The 19,144-nt window shown below is 38.5% G+C and overlaps 2 protein-coding genes across 4 annotated transcripts; one reads left to right on the top strand and one right to left on the bottom strand.

The window, feature by feature from the left end:
- Positions 1-375: 375 nt before the first annotated feature.
- Positions 376-5,490, bottom strand: LOC116250464 (E3 ubiquitin-protein ligase KEG). The gene is given in 6 exon segments (XM_031624090.2): positions 376-1,480; positions 1,483-1,531; positions 2,196-2,669; positions 3,742-3,833; positions 3,963-4,337; positions 5,300-5,490. Coding segments are annotated over 5 exon segments (1,878 nt in total). The 5' UTR covers positions 4,329-4,337; positions 5,300-5,490; the 3' UTR covers positions 376-583.
- Positions 5,491-10,073: 4,583 nt separating this feature from the next.
- Positions 10,074-18,149, top strand: LOC116251416 (adenine phosphoribosyltransferase 2-like). 3 transcript variants are annotated; one of them, XM_031625673.2, is made up of 7 exons: positions 10,074-10,307; positions 10,443-10,553; positions 12,016-12,108; positions 12,726-12,875; positions 13,614-13,672; positions 14,865-14,927; positions 17,742-18,149. In XM_031625673.2, exons 1-6 carry the CDS (start codon positions 10,232-10,234, stop codon positions 14,919-14,921), a joined length of 546 nt encoding a protein of 181 aa, XP_031481533.1. In that variant the 5' UTR covers positions 10,074-10,231; the 3' UTR covers positions 14,922-14,927; positions 17,742-18,149. The 3 variants fall into 3 exon arrangements, with proteins under 3 accessions (XP_031481533.1, XP_031481534.1, XP_031481532.1); XM_031625674.2 differs by having other exon boundaries at positions 17,754-18,149; XM_031625672.2 differs by having other exon boundaries at positions 17,770-18,149.
- Positions 18,150-19,144: the final 995 nt, after the last annotated feature.

Genomic DNA, 19,144 nt, shown 5'->3' on the forward strand with positions numbered 1-19,144 from the left:
CATAACTTAGGCATCTAAGTCGGCTCACTTGAGAGGGGATGACAGCTGACCAAGAAATAATTCTACATCAAAATAAAACATGCATATATTAAGAATTTGCAACAGCGAGTCACGAGACACAAGATCCAGCCATGACAAATGAAAATATGGACTAACAAGAAGAAGGACAACAACAGAAACCTCACAGATTCACAAAGTTTTCGAAGCAAGGGTCAAAGAAGAACTACAAGCAGATCGCCTGTAGCTTTTCAAACATTTGGAAAGTTTGGCCAACCAGAGTCGGACCACCTTGTCCAATGTGGCCAAGCTACAGGCTAACTGCATTCTTAGCCATTCCAAGTTTGACCTGAGTTAATATGCTGAGTAAAGAAAGAAAAATAAAAACATGTTGATGTACATTAATATTCAGTAATGAAACTTGAATCGCTCGGAGGTTGAAACGTGAGCATCTATTACATAGGTTCAACATATTTACAGAAGCAGCAAATGAAGTACGCACGATTGACACCACAGCTATGCATGTACAGGGAAAGCTATAAAAAGTTTTGAAACCAACATGTATGACAGAGTGCGATCAGAAAAGCTATCTTGCGATGGCCACACCATCTCTGAAAAGAATGTTAGCCACCGGCGATGGAAGCCAAGCAGGATTTGCACCACTCTGGCCATCCTGGAAGCCTTCACCCTGGGCTGAAACTTTTGCACCTTTCTTCCTTGAACCCTTGATACTCTTTCCTATAGTGAATCCAAGCTTAAGAGCTGTAAGCAAGCCCAAAGCTATCAGCACAGGTCTTATTACCCAGTGATAGTCCTCGAGATGCTGGTATTTCTTCACCATTCCCACACACTTGTCAAATGACACAACTTCAACCTCAGCTGGATCTGCTAAGAAGCTTGGCATTTTCCTAAAGAACGGGCGACCAGGAAACCCAACAACAAGACAGCCATTGGGTAGTATGCGCAATATTCTTCCTGCTTCCCATTTACCACCCTTTTTCTGTGGCCATTCAAACCTTGGAGAAGACACGTTTGCTTTCACTCTCACAAACTGCCCCACATAAAATGTCTCGGACATCTGAAGGTCTGCAGAATTTCCATGCCAAAGTGTCTCCATGCCAATAAAACCGACAGTCACTCTGCCATCTCGTTCAATTGAATGAAGTATACCTACAGGAGAGTGTTTCTTCCTGTCTTCTTCACGAATCCGCACCCAATCCCCAGCTGCAAAACCAAAGGTCACCCTCTCCAATGTTGAGGGATGCAACTTCAACGGATCATGAAGCCCATGAACTCTTACAAGTATGAAACGGTCAGCATCACCATCTGTTTCCATTCCAACTACCATTCCCTCTGGAATATCCATGCTTTCCTGTTTAAATGAACTTGACTTTCTGGAGCGGACAATATCACCAACTTGAAGTTTATCTTTTCCTAGTAACCAATTAGTGGAATATGCAGTAGCTGGTCTGCCCATGATGGTGGTCTATGTCCAGGGCTAATCCACCCACAGTCACCATATACTGCATTTGGGCTGGTCCAGATTTCAGTGCAAGGAAAACAGGTGGTGAGAGACAGTAGTGCGCATACACGATTGAACTAAAACTTGATCAACATACACACTGGGGAAAGTGGCGTGCTAGGGAATTATAATTATAAATATCTCCATCAGTGAGTTCTCTAATTACTCTCCAGCTTTTGACATGAAAATCACTTGACCAGGATTGCCGCAAACTATTTCATTTTATCTGATGAGTTTGATAATATAAACAGATGGAAACGTAAATCGCAATTGTTAATGCTTCACTGACCGGATGAAAGACAATATAAAATCATAACCTACTGACCAGCAATACTCAATTTCTTAAGGAATAGCAGATGACTTGATCTATTGCATTTTATAGTATTAGAATAATAGACACGTGTTCCTTCTCATCATTCCTTTATGTCAGGTCATGTATTGTTTCCCTAAGATGAAATGGTTTTAGGGAATGTGCACTTAGTTAAGTTGGTAACAGAAACAGAAACAGCAGGGTGTTTCTTGAATGAGGTACGTAGATACCTTGAACACTCATCATTAGACATGCTAGAACATTTTCAGTGGAAAAAAGATTCCCTAGTAAAGTGAACTTTCCACAGAGAACAGAACTCACAGATAAAACTATTAAAAGAAAAGAAGAAAAAGCAATGTCACTTACTTTTTGAAGGCATGCAAAATATCCCGGATTAGTGGCCTTTTACGCAGGTCATAGTTAAAGCATCCAATGATGACATTTTCAATTGCAGCAGGCAAGCCACTAGGGATGCTTGGTTTTTCTTGAGTATTCACAACCAGATCATGGATCTCTTCAGAAGATTTCCCTGACCAAGGTCTCACTCCAGTCAGCATCTCTACAACACTGCAACCAAATCCCCATGAATCGGTCTCAAAGGATATGGGACCCCCTACACCAGGCTCCCATTGTTCAGGAGCCATGTAGTTTGCTGTTCCAAGCCTTACAGTCATGTCTGAGCTAGGACGTGGAATTCCATAAAGTAGCAGAGGAAGCCCAATATCCCCAATAATTGCTTGGTCGTTTCCATTGAGAAGAAAATTGGAAGGCTTGAGATTAAGTATCAAGATACCTCTTGAATGCATCTCTAGAACTCCCTGAGCTAAATCAATCCCATACCTGAGGCAATTGTCTGTATATTAGAAGGGGAAGCGGGAACAGCTCACACTAGAAGTAGGTAAAAGATATCAAGATTAAAAGGTAAAAACAAGGATGCACAACCAGTATATTGTCAGTTATTACGAAAAAACCAAAATTTTACACTTCTTTTTTTTCTTTTGAATGATTGAGAATTTGCTTTTTGAGGAGGCATTTTACCCCTCCCAGTGAGCCGTTGGCTACAATGCAGCTCCCTCACAAGAAGGTGCTAACCATAGCTGCTGCCAGGTGACCAAGCACTATAGTGAGTGAGGCCCCCGCTTTGTGTAAGTAGGAAATGCTTATGGAGAAAAGGTATTGAAGTATGATCTGGGAGCCCAATGTCTGAGAATGAAAGGGCATCTCAGATGAAAATGCAACAATATTACTTCAAGAAATTAGATGTAAGCAGCATAAGTACTTTTCACCACTACATGTATATTTGTTACTTGAGACCCTCTTGCAGCCATGACAGTCCTAACCAAAGTATGATTTCAGAGATCTCCTTAAGAGAGGTGCAGATTCATCAGTTTACAAGATAGGGATAAATAAGGAATGTCATTCTCCAGTAAAATATATGGGAAACTGCAGATGAACAGTAAACTGCAACACAAAGATCAGTTTTTTTCAGAATACACTACAGCATGTGAGATGCTTGGTTTCCTAAACTAGATACGTTTGAATTCCTGATTTAGATGCTGCTCAATCTATACAAAAGAATCCTGTTTGCTCCAATGACAACTGTTAAAATTCCCTAGTGCATGATGAGAAGGGTTTGTATAAGCCTATAAGGTCCTTGTCAACTATAACCATCAGGAAAGTTCAAGTAATTCCTTGACAAAAATATGCATCTGAGATTCTTGCTTAGACTCTAACAATACTTACTTAAAATGGACAGGTATTAAAGTGCAACCATGTATTATAGAGACAGAAAAGGTGAAAGAGCAGTAATCAAAAGCATCTGTTCCTAATTTAGGGTCTATATGTCAAGTACGACTTCTATTTTAGTCCTGCGGAATTAATGTTCATTACAGGCACCCAGAAACCACATCACCTCAACACATCTGCAAGAGAAAGCTTGTCTCCTTCGAGTTGAGCCATTTTGTCTGCTAGTGAACCTTCATAGAACTTCATGATGATGCAAATCTGTCAATAAAGGTATTGAAATCCAACATCAACATATCAAACTTGCAGTGGAAAAAGCAAATGTTTTCCAATTATGAAGTGTGAAAAATCGACCACTCTGAACCACAAATGTGTCAAACAAGCTATCACCTTTCCACTTTTGATAGAGACGCCATGCAGAAAACAGACATCGCTCAGTCCTTGAAGTTTGGAGAAAATATCTTCAAATTTAATCATGAAAGCCTGCATTTGATCTTCTTTGATGGAATTCAACATTTTCACAGCTACCTCATGATAATTATCATAATCATCGGTAGATTGATGAAGTGTAGCTATCCAGACATCACCAAGAGGTCCTCGCCCAATCCTGTGGGTGAGCTTAAGTACACCAGGATCAACCCAAGGGCCAGTTTCATTGGACGTGGACACAACAGTTCTCATGTTGTCAGGATCTCCTTCAAAAAGAACATACTCAAAGGAGTCCGTGGATGGAGATGAACCAACTTGTTCAGCCATCCTTTGCACCTGAGGGAATTGGGTAACGGATTTCAACATCATTTCTACCAAAGTTAAACAATACTGAAAACTAACATGTTTCAAACATAAGACAGCAATAATAGAATGAATGAACAAAATGGACGCCAAATATTCCACCAAGAAAGATTGCATGTTGCAGCTACCACCCGTAAAGCATGCTAAAGAGGGAAACGAAGAGAATGAGGGAGAGAAAAGAGAGAGAGAGAGAGAGAGAACAGTTACATCATCAGTTATGTACTCGAAAGATAAACCCGGGTATAAGTAAAGAGGTTAGAGAATTCGACAGCTGCTGATTGAAATTATCAGAAAGCTTTTCCCAAACCTACAACCTCCACAAGAAGGGCAGGAAAGATGTGAAACTTTAGCTAAGAAACCTCCCTGAAATATGAGACCGTTTAGCAGTAAAATTAAGAAAAACACAGAGGCGGTGCTCTCCCATTAATTTATATCCTTTAAAGGACTTAGTTCTCCTTAGTGTGTGTGTGTGTGTGTGTGTGCGAGAGAGAGAGAGAAGGCCATTGATAAAAGATGAACAAGGTGAGGAAGAAAAGTTGGAGGGAAAATTATTATAAATTCTCACAACTTACTGAATCCTAAGATTAGCGCTCCTGGACAAATCCAAGTCCCAATATCATAAACATGACAGTAAATCTATCAGAAGCAACCAAAAATCATATTTTTCACGCAGTAAAATAGCCCATTCGTGCTCTTACAGAACACCACATCCTCCACTGCGTCAAACACCAACTTCTTCCACTAAGAGAGAATATCGAAATCCATATTCCCGCGACAGTACCCCGATGGTTCCCCATTTTGATTCTCTATCATCTTTTTTGCTAAGCTCTCATCGCTCTCAAGTACCACCACGGGGAGTAGCAGCAATCTCAGAAAAAGAAACAGACGATAACTTAATGAAAAGTAGAAACTAAACGACTCTTCAAGAAGCTTACCTGCCGCAGCTACAGCGACCAAACAACGGACGATCTCGCAAGTTCGAAAGGTCGACGAATTGGAGCAGATCAATCGCGTCTGCAACTAAAGAAATCACATGATATAGAGAGAGAGAAGAGGGGACGGGATCCGTCTTCTGGAAGGAAGAGGGAAAGTGATGTGAGAGTGAGCGAGTTGGGGATGGTTTCCCCTTCTCGTCCTTTTTTCTCGTAGATTTCTTTTCTTTTATTTTTGGGTTCTTCCGTTTGTCCGAACCGCTCATTTCTCCCACGTGTTGCGTCCCACGGCGACATGGTGGTGGACATGAAGGCCTTTGATAAGAAACCTAAACAACATATTTTTAGAAAAGCATAATTTACTTAACGGTATTTTTACTCCATAAATTAAATAAATAAAAATTTATTATTCTTATACAACGGTTTCTTAAAATATAAAAAAAAATTGAAACATTTGGAACTCAGGTTGAATTGATATGCAAAATAATTCTAAAGCTGAAATACTACAATGGTTCTTGTAATTGGATATTCGATTCCAACTTGAATGAATTGAAGCAGTTAAATTCCATTTTTAAAAAACAAAACACACAAATCAATTACAGCATAAGATTTTTCTTACCAGAACGGGGTGTGCAAACTTTCCAATGTGGTTTTGGATCCTTCTGTTGGCATATGGATCTGGCAATGGATCGAATTGGGCAATATTCGAATAGTAAGTTTTAGGTACTTCCTATTCATACCCCTTTGGAAATTGACATCCCTAGTTGTATTCATTCGGCCAAGTTTGGATGCCTTTCAAGTTAGAATGTAATGAATTTCATGATTTGACATCAAGAAGTGGATTGGTGTTCGGTCCAATAAAAATAATGGTTGTGTCCAACACTCGACATAAAATCCAAAGAAAGTCATTAGTCCAATTCGGCAGCGGGGAAGAAAGTCTGGTTCCTACCTTTTCGAGAGAGAAAGAGGTTAATCCTATCGCTTGAGTGAAGGTTGAAGCCTCCCCCCTCTCGGCTCATCCCCCTAAGGTCTGGCTGCTTTGAGTCTCAGGTAGGTACCACCGCTATGCATTGTTTGCATATCGATGTTCTTTTTCTAGGCTTAAAATGAGAGCAGGTTGTTTGTTATGTTCTTCAATAAAAGAGCATGAAAAAAAGAGCGCCCCCAATCCACGCGCAGCACTGCGTGAGATACATGGATGGAGGGCGACTCTTTCCATGTTTTATGGTGCACACCCGAAGCGCCTCTCTTAAAAATGCCAAGTATACATAACAATAACTATATAAGACCGAAAAACTAGATCTATGTACTACAAGATCATTCACACAATACGACCACTGTGCAAGCAGGCAGCACAGGGCGGAGCCAAGGGCCTTGCCCTCCTCCCTGAAAAACATTTTTCTTACATGTAAATTAAAAAAAAATATTTATCTTACATAATTTTTTTGAATAATTATATTTTAACCCTTGTTAAAATTTTGAAACTATAATTTTAGCCCACCCTCATGCAACATTTCTAGCTCTGCCCTTGCACCTCCATAGCGATGGTACAAGCTTCAATGACAGGGGTTGTGCTCTAAAAGACATATTTTTCCCTAAAGAGGCTACAAAACGTTTTCCACCTTCCATTAATTGATTTCAAGTGCCCTTCAATAGCAAATCTTTGGGCGCTTCTCCAACTATAGAGGGAAGTGTTGCCACCATGATCGACTGTAGTTGCTCAACCAATCTCAAACAGTCACTTTCGCATAGCAGGAAAGTTTGGAATGAAGTGGTGTTAATGCATCATAATGGTAAGAAATATCTAGTTTGGCCACTTTGTGTGTGTGGGGTAAGGACTATTCCTACTTAGCCTTATATTGTCGCTTATTGGTTTGTATTGCTAGGGATGGCATTGGGCTAGGCCGAGCTGGGCCACCAACCAACTTGTAGAGGCCTTGCAAGCCCTATTGGCCTTTGATTGAGCCGAGCCACACCAGCCCAAGTTAAATTAAGCCCCCAAGTACACATGGGGGCCTTCGCCCACCCTTATGCATTGGTTTAGTTTTTTGTTTTTTGTTTTAAATTAAAAAACGATCAAGCTATCTTGCCTTCATAATTCTGAAATACGTTGCTGCCAACAATGCATTTTTAACTTAGGTATTGCACTCCACCACTTAAAATGTTGAGGTATATTACTTACAGTAATCGAACTAGGGACCTGCCTCTTTACAAGCTCCTAGCCTAACCAACTACACTATACTCAACAACATTTAAAAGGAAAACATTCACACTAGAGTTCTGGATATCATTTAACCGTTAAGGAAATGCAACATTTACACTACATGCTTAATCAAAACCACAATTATCATGCACAAAAACAAAAATACCTAAAAGCACGTTTGATTGTGTGTAAACACTCTATTTTAGGTAACCTAGCTCCTATGCACCATGCTAGTGCATGAATTTTCGTGTTCTGATATGATTAATGACTAAAATACTCTTAATTTACACTAAAAAATTTGTTGTATAGAAAAAAATGAAAATGAAAAGACAATAAAAAGACTACAAAGGGCATTCATTTTTAACAAATTACCAAAATGTTCTTCCCTCTTTTACTACGTACTGTGCGCACAATGCACACAACGTTTTCTCCAATACAATGCCTAACAATAGGGAGGCACAACATATCATCCTTAAAGGTTCATTAGCCGCTTCTATGTTATTGAAAGATGCATAGTTTGGCTAAATATAGATGTTTGTTTTCGTTATATGCAAAGGAGAATGAAATACGGTTCGCATATTGTAAAAAATGACACGTTTTATTTATGAAATTATAGAAGGAATATCAAACATACACATAGCTTGTTTCAAGGGACATAATGTAGGTAGTCGGGCAAACAAGATGGTAAGAACACAACTATCTGTTTGACTCCCACTAGATACTATTGGATCCAAATGAGTGGAATGCAGTAATGAGGTAAATGTGTATGCCCCATCTTTTTAGACTATGACTAGTTGTAGAGGCACCTTCATTATCCAAACATGCACATAATTCTCAATCGATAATTGGTCACCAAATTAGAAGCCAAACCTTCATTCCTGCTTCTCCAAACTGGATCTGGACCACCATTAAGATCCAAACAAAGAACACCTTGTGCATGGCGAAAAAGAAAGAAATAAAGAAAGAAGAGGGGGAAAAAAGAAGAAGGGGAAAGAAATCTGATTCTGTCAAAGCTCATCTTTTAATTGAAGCTGTTGAAAAAAGAAAAAGATGTATGGATATGACGGGTAGAAAATTAACTAAATTCTAAGCTCTTTCTTGAAAAGGCGTGCTACATTGAGGTTCAGGCAGTTCAAAGATTTTTGTTTATGATGTTTTTGGTCAGTTTGGCAAGTTCTAGGCACAGTTGGCCCATCTAAGACTCTACATAAAAAAATCGTTGAGTCTTTGATTCGTGACTCTGCTAGTCGATTTGGATAACTCACATTGATTCCTTCCTTTCTCATGATTTTTTATGTTGAAAACTGCTTAAAGTCGAATAAAATAGACATATTCGCTACTTGGTCATTTGCACCAAACTGATGATTCTCAGTTCCCAAGTCAAGTCAAGTTATTTTTATAATCTCCGACTTCAAATTATATAAATAAATTGAACAGTGTTTTTTCTTTCCTTTCAAATTATATTAATAGTACTACTTTTCTAAATATTGCAGCATTTGCTGAGATTTTGTCATCTAATTCAAATTTGTGATGAACTATATATTTCGAGTGAGTATGATATATTTATATAAAAATAACATTGTTTCAAAAAAATAACATCCACAAGAATGGAACTGACAATAAGCTTTCACACTTTCAACGTGTGACTGCTACGCCATTGTATTTATTTAATGCAGAAACAAAAGGAAAAGAAGTGGCGCTGAAGATTCGTCTCTAGATCTAAACTGTTCATCAATTTATGATTCTGTTCTCTCGGTTTTGTCTGCGAGCTTCAATGAGTTTCAACGTTCAAATTCACTTTCGAATGTCTGTTTGAGTTCAACGAGCAATCCCAGAAAGGAACACCACAAGTACCGAGAGATCATGCCAAGGAAAACACCACAAGTTCCGAGAGATCCGGGTCAGGAGAGACTACAAGTTCCAATAAATCCAACGTAAACGCTTTAATAAAAACGGATAAAATATACGACTGCATTTGACTGCAAATCCAGTAGAATTACCTCAAAGACCCGAATTCAAAATCTGAATCCAATGTCAAAAAGTCCAGATCCAAATAGGAACCCTACCCCACAATATTCATTATTTTGGAATCCGCTGCGTCTGAACCGAGTCTTATAAGCCTCTATCCATATATTTTTTTCTCAAACGATGAAGTCGATTGATAAAACGATCCCAACAAGTCTGGATTCAGAAAAATGTGCATCAAATCTGGATCCATCTTAAATCCGATTTCATTTAGTATTATCACATACCCAATTGGGAATTTGCCCGAGAGCAAACATCCAAACCCGAGGTTTGGATCCAGATAAAACACACATTCGGAAGGCAAAAGGATTCGTTTGGTTTTCTTAATCCAGAGCCGATCAATTAGGATTGAATCGATGCGCGAAACCAGAACCAAATCCGACCCGTCTGCGTCCTAGGAGGCTAGGAGCAAAGTTTGAAAGACCTTGACCATTTACGGGAAATTAGTAATATTGTAACCCTTAATAAAAAATATGGGGACACATTGGGGGTGTCAGAGAAATAATTATCTGAATATATACATAAAGAAACCCCTGCACGGAACCCGCCAGTCGGAGAGAATTTCCAGGGGATTCATTTCGTTCTATTTTTGCGAGGGAATTCCTTTTTCAGGAACCCCTTCCCTCCATCGGCCTCTCCGGAGAGGAATAGACAGAGAGCGCGAGATCGAGGCTTTCCTTCTTCCAGGTTGCTACCCGAGCTCCTAAATGTTGGCCGATGGCGATCCTCGTCTTCAGACCATCTCCGATGCGATCAGAGTCATTCCTCACTTCCCCAAGCCAGGTCCTCTGCTTCTCTTCGATTAGTCTTCTTCGGTTCTTTCTTTCCGCTTGTCTCCTTCTGCTTGCGGCCAGTTCACCGTGCTTCATTTTTGCTCTCTCATGGATCTTGTGCGTTTTTTTGGTGTCTCTTTGACAGGAATCATGTTTCAGGATATCACTACGCTGCTCCTCCGGCCGAAAGCTTTCAGGAACGCTGTCGATCTCTTTGTCGACCGGTATAAAGACATGAACATCTCTGTCGTTGCTGGTATCTCGCTTTCCTTTTCTCTGAAGTTCCTTGCTGAAAATGCTGTTCTTTCTCCCGCTTCCTGGCTTAGCTTTTCCTTTCCCGTCAAAGATGACTGTGTGTCGTCGACGTCCTTACCTTCCGATAAAGTGCGAAACAGTGAAAGTCATCGGGTTTTCAGAATGGCAGCTCGAATATGTGCCTGTATATATCTTAACTGGAAGAATGAATGGTGGATCAATTTGCATGCTTAGTTTTGTTGCCGAGAAGTTCGTTACTAGACGGCACTCGAATGATCTCACTGTCTTTGATAATTATTTTCAAATAAAACGGACTTGCATGGATGCATGAAATGCATCCTGGCTTTCATCTTTGAGCAGTCGGAGACTGATAAGTTTAACATTCAGTAATCTGCGTTGTTTGTGGGACGGTGTGTTTGCATGCGTTGGCTAAACGGGCCGACTTTTGCATTGAACCATTTGCGAGTGCGCTATAGTCGTTCCGAATACTGAGAGTGGATTAAACTCGAAAAAAAGTTCCTCATGCGGAGTTATATTAATTTGTAAATTAAGACAAACAAGTCTCCGGGTCTGGTTTATGTCAGGAAAAGTGTGTCAAAGGGGCCAGAACAGGGACATTCTGATCCTTAGATCCCACCTTTTAACTTCCACTTGACAGTGAGAAGTAAGCTTGTAGTATGAACATTGAAGCAGTAATGCCTCTGACTACAAGAAGAGAAGGGCAAGCAATAGGTGCTATGCAACCTCCGATGGAATTGGAAACATTTGCTTTGAACATCGTTCAGGCTTGCCTTAGAGTATGATGAATGACATCAAATGCCAGACTCATGAAAAAGGTTTGAAGAGGATGGGCGCAAAAGGCCAAAGACTGCCTCTATATCTTTATAGACATATTCACAAATTATCCAGTCCACAAGACAGCCTCTATATCTTTGTAGACATATTCACAAATTATCCAGTCCAACTGCTGGAAAAATCCATAGGGAAGCTGAAAATATTGCGCTATAAATAGCTCCAATTGGTCACATGCACATACATGTATAAATGGAAGAGTGGCTATAATAGCTGCATCTAGTATGTGTTGCCTATTTGCATGCATCTGCATGCCTGAGGATACACTTTTTTCTTAAGCAATTTAGTGACCTTGTTGGAACTTATGCATCGTACGAATCCCATCATTTGCCTTGAGAAGTTTCTTGAGTGATATACCAATTACCAAATGACATTCTAATAGGAAAACACGTATTTTACTGTGTTGATAGCAACTTCTGCTCTTAATTTAGTTAAAAATTTGAATTACATTATAGGGTTTTTCTGTAAGCATGTTATTAATGTGTAGTGGTATTTTGCCGTGAGCCCATCCATTCATGGTGATTGTGCTCTTTGTTTTGTTTGGACTTTGGAGTGAAATAATTATTGTACAAAAATGATGCTAGTTGATTATTGACATTTTTTACTTGCAGGCATTGAAGCTAGGGGGTTTATCTTTGGCCCTTCAATTGCTTTAGCTCTGGGTGCTAAGTTTGTACCATTGCGAAAACCGAAGAAATTGCCAGGTAACTATCTTCTGATGCGATGCATAATTTGGTGCACTAGTTTTAGATCTGGACTATGTATGTTTGAAGGCAAATCCATGATAGTTGCAATTGGACTAGTGTTATAAATCAAGTCACAGTCGCAACTTAAACAGTATTGTGATTGACATGGTAGTCTACAGATTATTTTTACCTTTTAACTAAATTTACATTCATTTCCTGCTTTGTGTTGCCTGTAATGAAGTATTATTTATAAACCTGAAAAGCATATTAGACATTTATTAAATGGATTTATCCTTTCGCTTAGTTTCCCATTACTGCTGCTAGAAAAGTGCTGCTTTGCCTCTTCCCATATATTATTGGTACCTTGTCATTCGGCAAGTTATTTGGGTCAACTTCTCTTTGCTGAAAATATGAACAAAGAGTCGTTAGTCGGTGGAAGTTGTTTCTTACAAGTTCAACATGTACCTTTATATGGCTTCTTGAAATTTCCTAACAAAGATTGAGCTCTGAGAATATACTTTTCTTCATGGGAATATTTTTGCACTTGTTTTCATTTGATCCCATTAAATTGCTGATTGAATTGCTTATCTCTGCATGCAGATTGTTTTCTAACTTACTTGAAACCAAATGATTAGGTGAAGTCATTTCAGAGGAATATGTTCTTGAATACGGAAATGATTGTCTTGAGATGCATGTTGGCGCTGTTCAGCCAGGTGAACGTGTATTGGTGATTGATGATTTGGTGGCAACTGGTGGGACACTTGGTGCAGCTATAAGACTACTAGGCAGGCATCTCTTGACTTGTAACCATGCAAGTAGACATATATTAGTATAACTGGTAAACTATGCCTGGAATCTATGACTAAGCTACGGAGTGGAATTACTCAATGATTCAATCATCAAGTATATCTGCAATTTACTTGCACTAAGCTATTATATTTGGTTCTGTTGACCTAATTCTATGCATACGTTTGTCAACTTTTGGTTTGTCCTCCTTTTCAAACCTTGCGGTTCTTACATGTTTGTCAAATATGTTGGTTTTCGTTATGTGATTCAGTTAAAGACTTCTAAACTTTCTTCTTTTCTGGCTCTTCTTCTCCTCATTCCTAGTTTTATCTTATATTAGCAAATGCTTATTCTGGTTTTTTGCTTAAAAATTTGGGATACGATTGTTCTTTTGTCTTGAAGTTATATATCTTGTAGAGGTGATAGAAACTAATCTTTCCCTTTCTTTTTTGCAAATTACAACATATGTTCTTCTGAGAATTTTGTAGATTTTTCATTTTATATTTATTGCTGCTATCATTTTCTAGGCAACAATTTGCTACAAACTTTTCCATGTCTTTAAAGCTTTTAATGTTTATGTGTGGTTGTCTTCTTAGCGAAGAAATCTATCTAAGTGCATATGTACTGTATTTAAGTTGGCCATGTGACTATGTTAGTTCTGTTCTAGGACTTTGTGCATTAGATATCAGTCTTTTGTTGGCTTATCAATCTTTTCTTTACCGCTTCCACTTGTGCAGAGCGTGTAGGGGCTGAAGTTGTTGAATGTGCATGTGTCATTGGGTTACCTGAGCCAAAGGTATGCCCAATAATCCACTTCCTTTGTATTAACATTTTATTATCTACTTAGCTGTTTGTGGGGAATTTCTTTTAGATTGTATCCATCAAGTTGACGCAGTGCCTGTCTGCTTCTGTGGCCCCATGATAAAGTGGAGCCAATATATAAAAAATATAGGTTCAGATTTGTGATAGTTTACTCTGACCAAGTTTTCAGTTTAAAATTTGGTGAGGGACAAAACCGTGTTCTTATTGAGGTGTAGGACTTGCTTGAGGCAATGTTAGATGCATCAGGTGCAAAACATGTAAAAGCTAAAGATTTTCCATGGTTATGTCCCAAAAGATTTCAATAAAGGCAACTGTTAGTCTTTCTGTTCTTTCTACATCATGGGCGAGGAGTCTTGGGACAAAAATGTCAGCTATTTAGATCCTGACAATATGTAATCCTGACTATGCGAGAATTCTGTGTCATTGTTTATGATGTTTTGCTTAGGGAGGTTGATTAATCTGTTGTTGAATGTAACCTGTCTTTTTTTTTTTCAATATTTTACAAAGACGAGTTAGAGTCTTGTTTTTGTGACAAGTTTCCTTGTCTAGGATTCACTGTGATTGGTCTTTAAAATTGTCATTTGTTTGCAATGCGATTTTTTTCATTATTTTCCTGTCTCTATTTTATTTTTTATTTTTGAATTCAAGATCTGAACTCTTCTCTATACAGTTGTTTATGCTTCGGTTCATATTATTAATCAGTTTACAATTGAATAAAAGCTTCAATAGCCTTAAACTCTTCGGGTCTTTAGGACGTTGTTTTGGTTTTGATAATCTGGAAACCTGTCTTTCTGTGCAAAGCTACTTAGCAAGATATTACTAAATACCTTATATCTCTTAATCCCTAAAATATCCCCAGTTCCCTACCTGTAGGCATATCAGGTGAACTGATACTGTGCAGTTCAAGCAATACTAACTTCTCTGGTAGCACATTCTTTCTTCTCTTTTGTCTTTGACTTGTAGCCATTTTACTTGCTTTGCTCCCTTCCTCTCCATTGAACACAATTAAAAATTTTTTACCATTGTCTAGTTGGATATCATAACTTGTGTAGTCTTGGAACTTTGATTCCTTGATATTCTTCATTCATAAGGTTATATGTTTATAATGATCTCAGCAATTTTTTTGCCAATGTTCCAACAATTTTATTATGATGTTGTTGACACAGGGGCAGGGCAGTCTAAATGGAAAGCCGTTGTATATTCTTGTGGAGCCTCACCTATAAGGCCAGGTTACAAGAATTTTTATGTTCATTCCTCTTTTGGAGAGCTGTCATATTTTTTGCTGAAACAAGCTTTCACTTCTTAGTTTGTTACTTGAAAATTGAGGTTGCTTATTACATTTACTTTGTCACATCTTGCTGCATGTATTTGAATCTCCAGCACATTAGTTTGGTACTTTGGTTCAGAACTCTGTTTTATTGTAAACAACTGCATCTTCACAGTGGAATGTTGACAACCATGTAGAATTTTGTTGTTTGAACAACCACAGATATAGGGTGCTGTTATGGCATATCTTCAGTCAATAACAAGCTATTAGCAGGATTTTTTTTTTAATTTTTTTTTTCTTACAAAAGGCAAACTAACATGGGAATGTTGCACTTGGCGTGGCGAAGGTTCAAAAGTTATATGTGAAGGTTCAAAGTATGCCTGGATGGGTTGGCCCTCTCAAATATACCTTGGTGAACATTTTTTATGGTCCTGTAATAGTTGACATCCTTCTTTAGGCACTTGTTTGCAAGATCTGGCATACCCTAATTTGTGGGCTTGCATCTCTATGCATCTTTATCATCCTGGGAAGGGGCTTGGCCTTGACCATGCATTAAAGAGTAAAGACTTCAGCAATATTTGTTATTGCATTTTCTTGGCTTTCACAAAAGAATTTATATATGCCAGGTGCACCAAGCTGATGGACAATGCAATGATATGAGACATGCAAAATTAGATGGCTAGGTAAGTGTTAATCAAAATAATTGATCTAGGTTGAGTCTGAGACAATGGATTGGTGACGTAAACGTAGAGAAAAATGATATGACACATCCCTGGAACTAATTTCAGCAGTGTAACTGTACATTATAGGGTTTAACTTGTGATATGCTCCTGTAACCCTGTTTTGTATGTTATTGTATGACATATGAGGTCTAACTTACATTACACCTTGAGAACATAAGAAAGTGTCAGAAAAAAGATTTTCCTTTTGGGGTTTACAGTTACATAAATTTCTTAAGATTGAATATGATGTTCGATCTGAAAGGCATTCTTACACATTCAAAGTGAAGAATATAACATTTAGGGTTGATTGGATGCGATGCAAAAAACTTTCATGGTTTTTTTTCATTTACAAGTGCGTATGTTTATTCTTGAAAATTAAAGTTAAAGATTTAAATTTCATGACAAGTTGCTTAAATTCTTCAAGTAGTAAAGTCATGGATAATGAAAACTTATTTAGTTTGATATTAGTTTCGATTTTGGGAGTAATTTGAGTGGTTGATGTTGATTAACGCTGTATCTTGTAGGTAACATATTTGTGAGCGATCAATGAAAAGAATGAATCCGTGTCTAAAGAAGAAAAGGATAAGGAAAAAAATTACTATTTAGGCTGTAAAGAAAAAGGTCTTTTCAAATTGCAGGTCACCTAGGAACAGATTGCCTAGGTGCCTGGTGATCAGCGATGCTTAGGGATCTAGGTGCAAGCCTAGGCTAGCCTTTGACAATATGGATACAAACACCACCCTCCTCTTCACGTGATCATGTTTCGTACATTGCGTATCGATATTTTCCAGGGTAGAAACATAGTCAATGAAGCAGCTGATCTGCATGTCTGAGGAGCAAAATGCAGATATGTTAAACCATATTCTGTGGGTAGCAAGTGACTATATATATTTATGGATGTTTGATTATTCTGCTTCTTGACTATGAAATCAATGAAGAGCCGACTGACTCTGAGTTAGCTCTGCAATTGAGTTAACATGCTGGAAATTTTGGCTTATGAAGATCATGAACCCAATTCTCAACAATGCTAGATGCTCTACAGGTGGTGGTATACCATGTGTATATGTACTTGCTGATTGCGGTCTTGCTGGTTTACCTGTAATAATAATACTTGATAAAATTCTTGCTGATCAATCTCATATGTCAATGGATGAGTGTGTATATTTAAAGTCTGAACGGTTCAAAAACCATGAACATCAGGTCACTAGTGATACAGTTCGTTAGGTGTAGTATGCCTTGATCCTTGTAGTATGCTTGCTTACGAGTTCTTTTGTCATCATATAGGGGCTTGAGTGGTATGACAGTTGACTGAGAAGTAGCTTAGTCCTGATCCAAGTTGATAAAAATTGTTGCAAAGGATCGTAAAAATAATCAAAACAAATCTACTTGGGTGTTGGATCATGACTGCTAGGTTCAAACTGAACCAAGAACCTTGACATGTCTCGGTCATTCATGATCAATATCATGCGAATGAGTACTTGTTGAAAAGGGCAGTGAGTCTACTTTCTCATAGCATAATCAGAACTGAATTTAAGCTGATGTTCTTGAAGATATTAGGATCTGTAGTAAAAAAAACTTGGTTGGAATTAGAGTAGCCACAGAAGGACCATACAGGAGAATTTTTACTTGTATTATAAAGGGAACTGATTCTGTTTTCATATGCTGCAAGCAGATTATGAAATCAGATGCCTTTTAAGAACTATGGAAAGGTTCTATGCACTGCCCTGTGTGGAAATGTATACTCTCATTTAGCCTACGACACATAAAAGATGGTGTTCTAAAAGTTGTTTGGTGTGATGGTAGTAGCACTCTATCAGGCTATTCGTTGGTCTGTGATGGCTGAATGACTTTTAGCACACCAGTTGATTTGTTGAAGGGTAATCTTCATTTGTTGTCGGCGCCTACAAGTTTGGTGCCCTTTCGCTGTAAACTCTTCATTTGTTGTCAGCAACTTACAAGTTATCTTCAGCTGATTGGTTGTTATTTTTATTTGTTTTGTATGTGGATCCTTCTAATGAAGAAAGCTCATTTGGTGCCTTTTTACACAAATGTAGTTTCATGAACAGGTTGTACCTGTTTCAGGTTGTCTGTGATTCTTCTTGAGCTTGTTCTGTGGCTTACGACTGAAAAGAGAGGACTGAAGAGCGAGAGCAGCTTCCTAAAGGTTTGTGCCATGAGAGATCTCAGAAGGGCAGGTGAATCTGTCTGGCGGTGCAGTGTTCACAATTGTCTGATTTGTTGTGGTTCTATCAACTATGCTTTTGTGAAATATTAATTTATGTACTCCTACAGGCAACGAGAACTATAAAATTAGTTGATGAGGATGGGGATTTCAGCCGTCGGTTTAGGATGGCACGCCTATTTTTCCTATTTCCATAGGTATAGACTGTTTCAGTTGAGTTCTTAAGGACTATACTTTATGTATCTTAATGTTCTCTGAGTTACCAATTACTGCTTTATCACGAACCATCCTGTACTCCTGCACCATTCGATGCGGCAGGATAACCTGTTGTTGAACGCTTTATGAAGCTAGCAAACGTAACCATTTCGATACTCGTAATAAACCTGTGGAGATATATCGTCTTTGGTCTTCTGTCTTGCCTTTTTCCGGAACCGCTTCCAGGGTTTTGGATTTATAGCTGGACGGAAGTTGCTGAATTATGATGAAGTTTTCGCTTTCTTGGTTTCCTTTATTATTATTTTTTTCTCGCAGTGACAAAATCGCATGGGAATTGAGGGACTCAAAAATAGGTGATAGTATTCACACCATGTTTTCTTGTGACCGCTTTGAGCTTTTCTTGTGACCTCTTTGAGCTATCTCTCCCGCTTCTTCATTTTGTGAAGAACATTGTATTTGCGACGTCAAATGGATAAAATACGATGGAGACAGGACAGAGTTGGATCTGATGTGGTGAAGAATGATGACAAAAGTTACACGACATCTCTCTCTCTGGTTTTCGCTTTTGTTGTCTTTACAGAAACATACGAAACGCTCATATGAAAAGAGAAGGCAGACGTAGGAGGGGTTTTCATATATGACTAAATAAATTAGTCAATAAGTTTTTAAAAGGTAACGTGAATGGCATTAACTTGCTGGCGTTGGATCAAGTTTCCGCCTTGTCTTTTTGTTGGTAGAGCTCTCTAATGTCACTCTTGTAATGCTTTGTGGTAAGGTTCATAGGCTCACCTTCAAGAGGAAAGAGAAATGTGAATGTGAAAATGGATTATAAATCAAGATTTGAATTTACTTCCATTTGGGTCCGACCAAGCTTCGGTCACAAACATACGCAAAGTAACACGAGCCCGCAGTCTCAACTTTGTTCGTTGCTTTGGCACGAAGTCGCCTGCTTTTGAGAGAGAGGGAGAGCTTTCACAATCAAAGTAAATGGAAAAAAATGAATACTACATAGAGCTATGCACATGAAAGAACTCTCCTGCTAGATTTGATCAATTTATA

The sequence above is a fragment of the Nymphaea colorata genome, chromosome 3 (assembly GCF_008831285.2).
Source record: "Nymphaea colorata isolate Beijing-Zhang1983 chromosome 3, ASM883128v2, whole genome shotgun sequence".
NCBI classification, from domain to species: domain Eukaryota; kingdom Viridiplantae; phylum Streptophyta; class Magnoliopsida; order Nymphaeales; family Nymphaeaceae; genus Nymphaea; species Nymphaea colorata.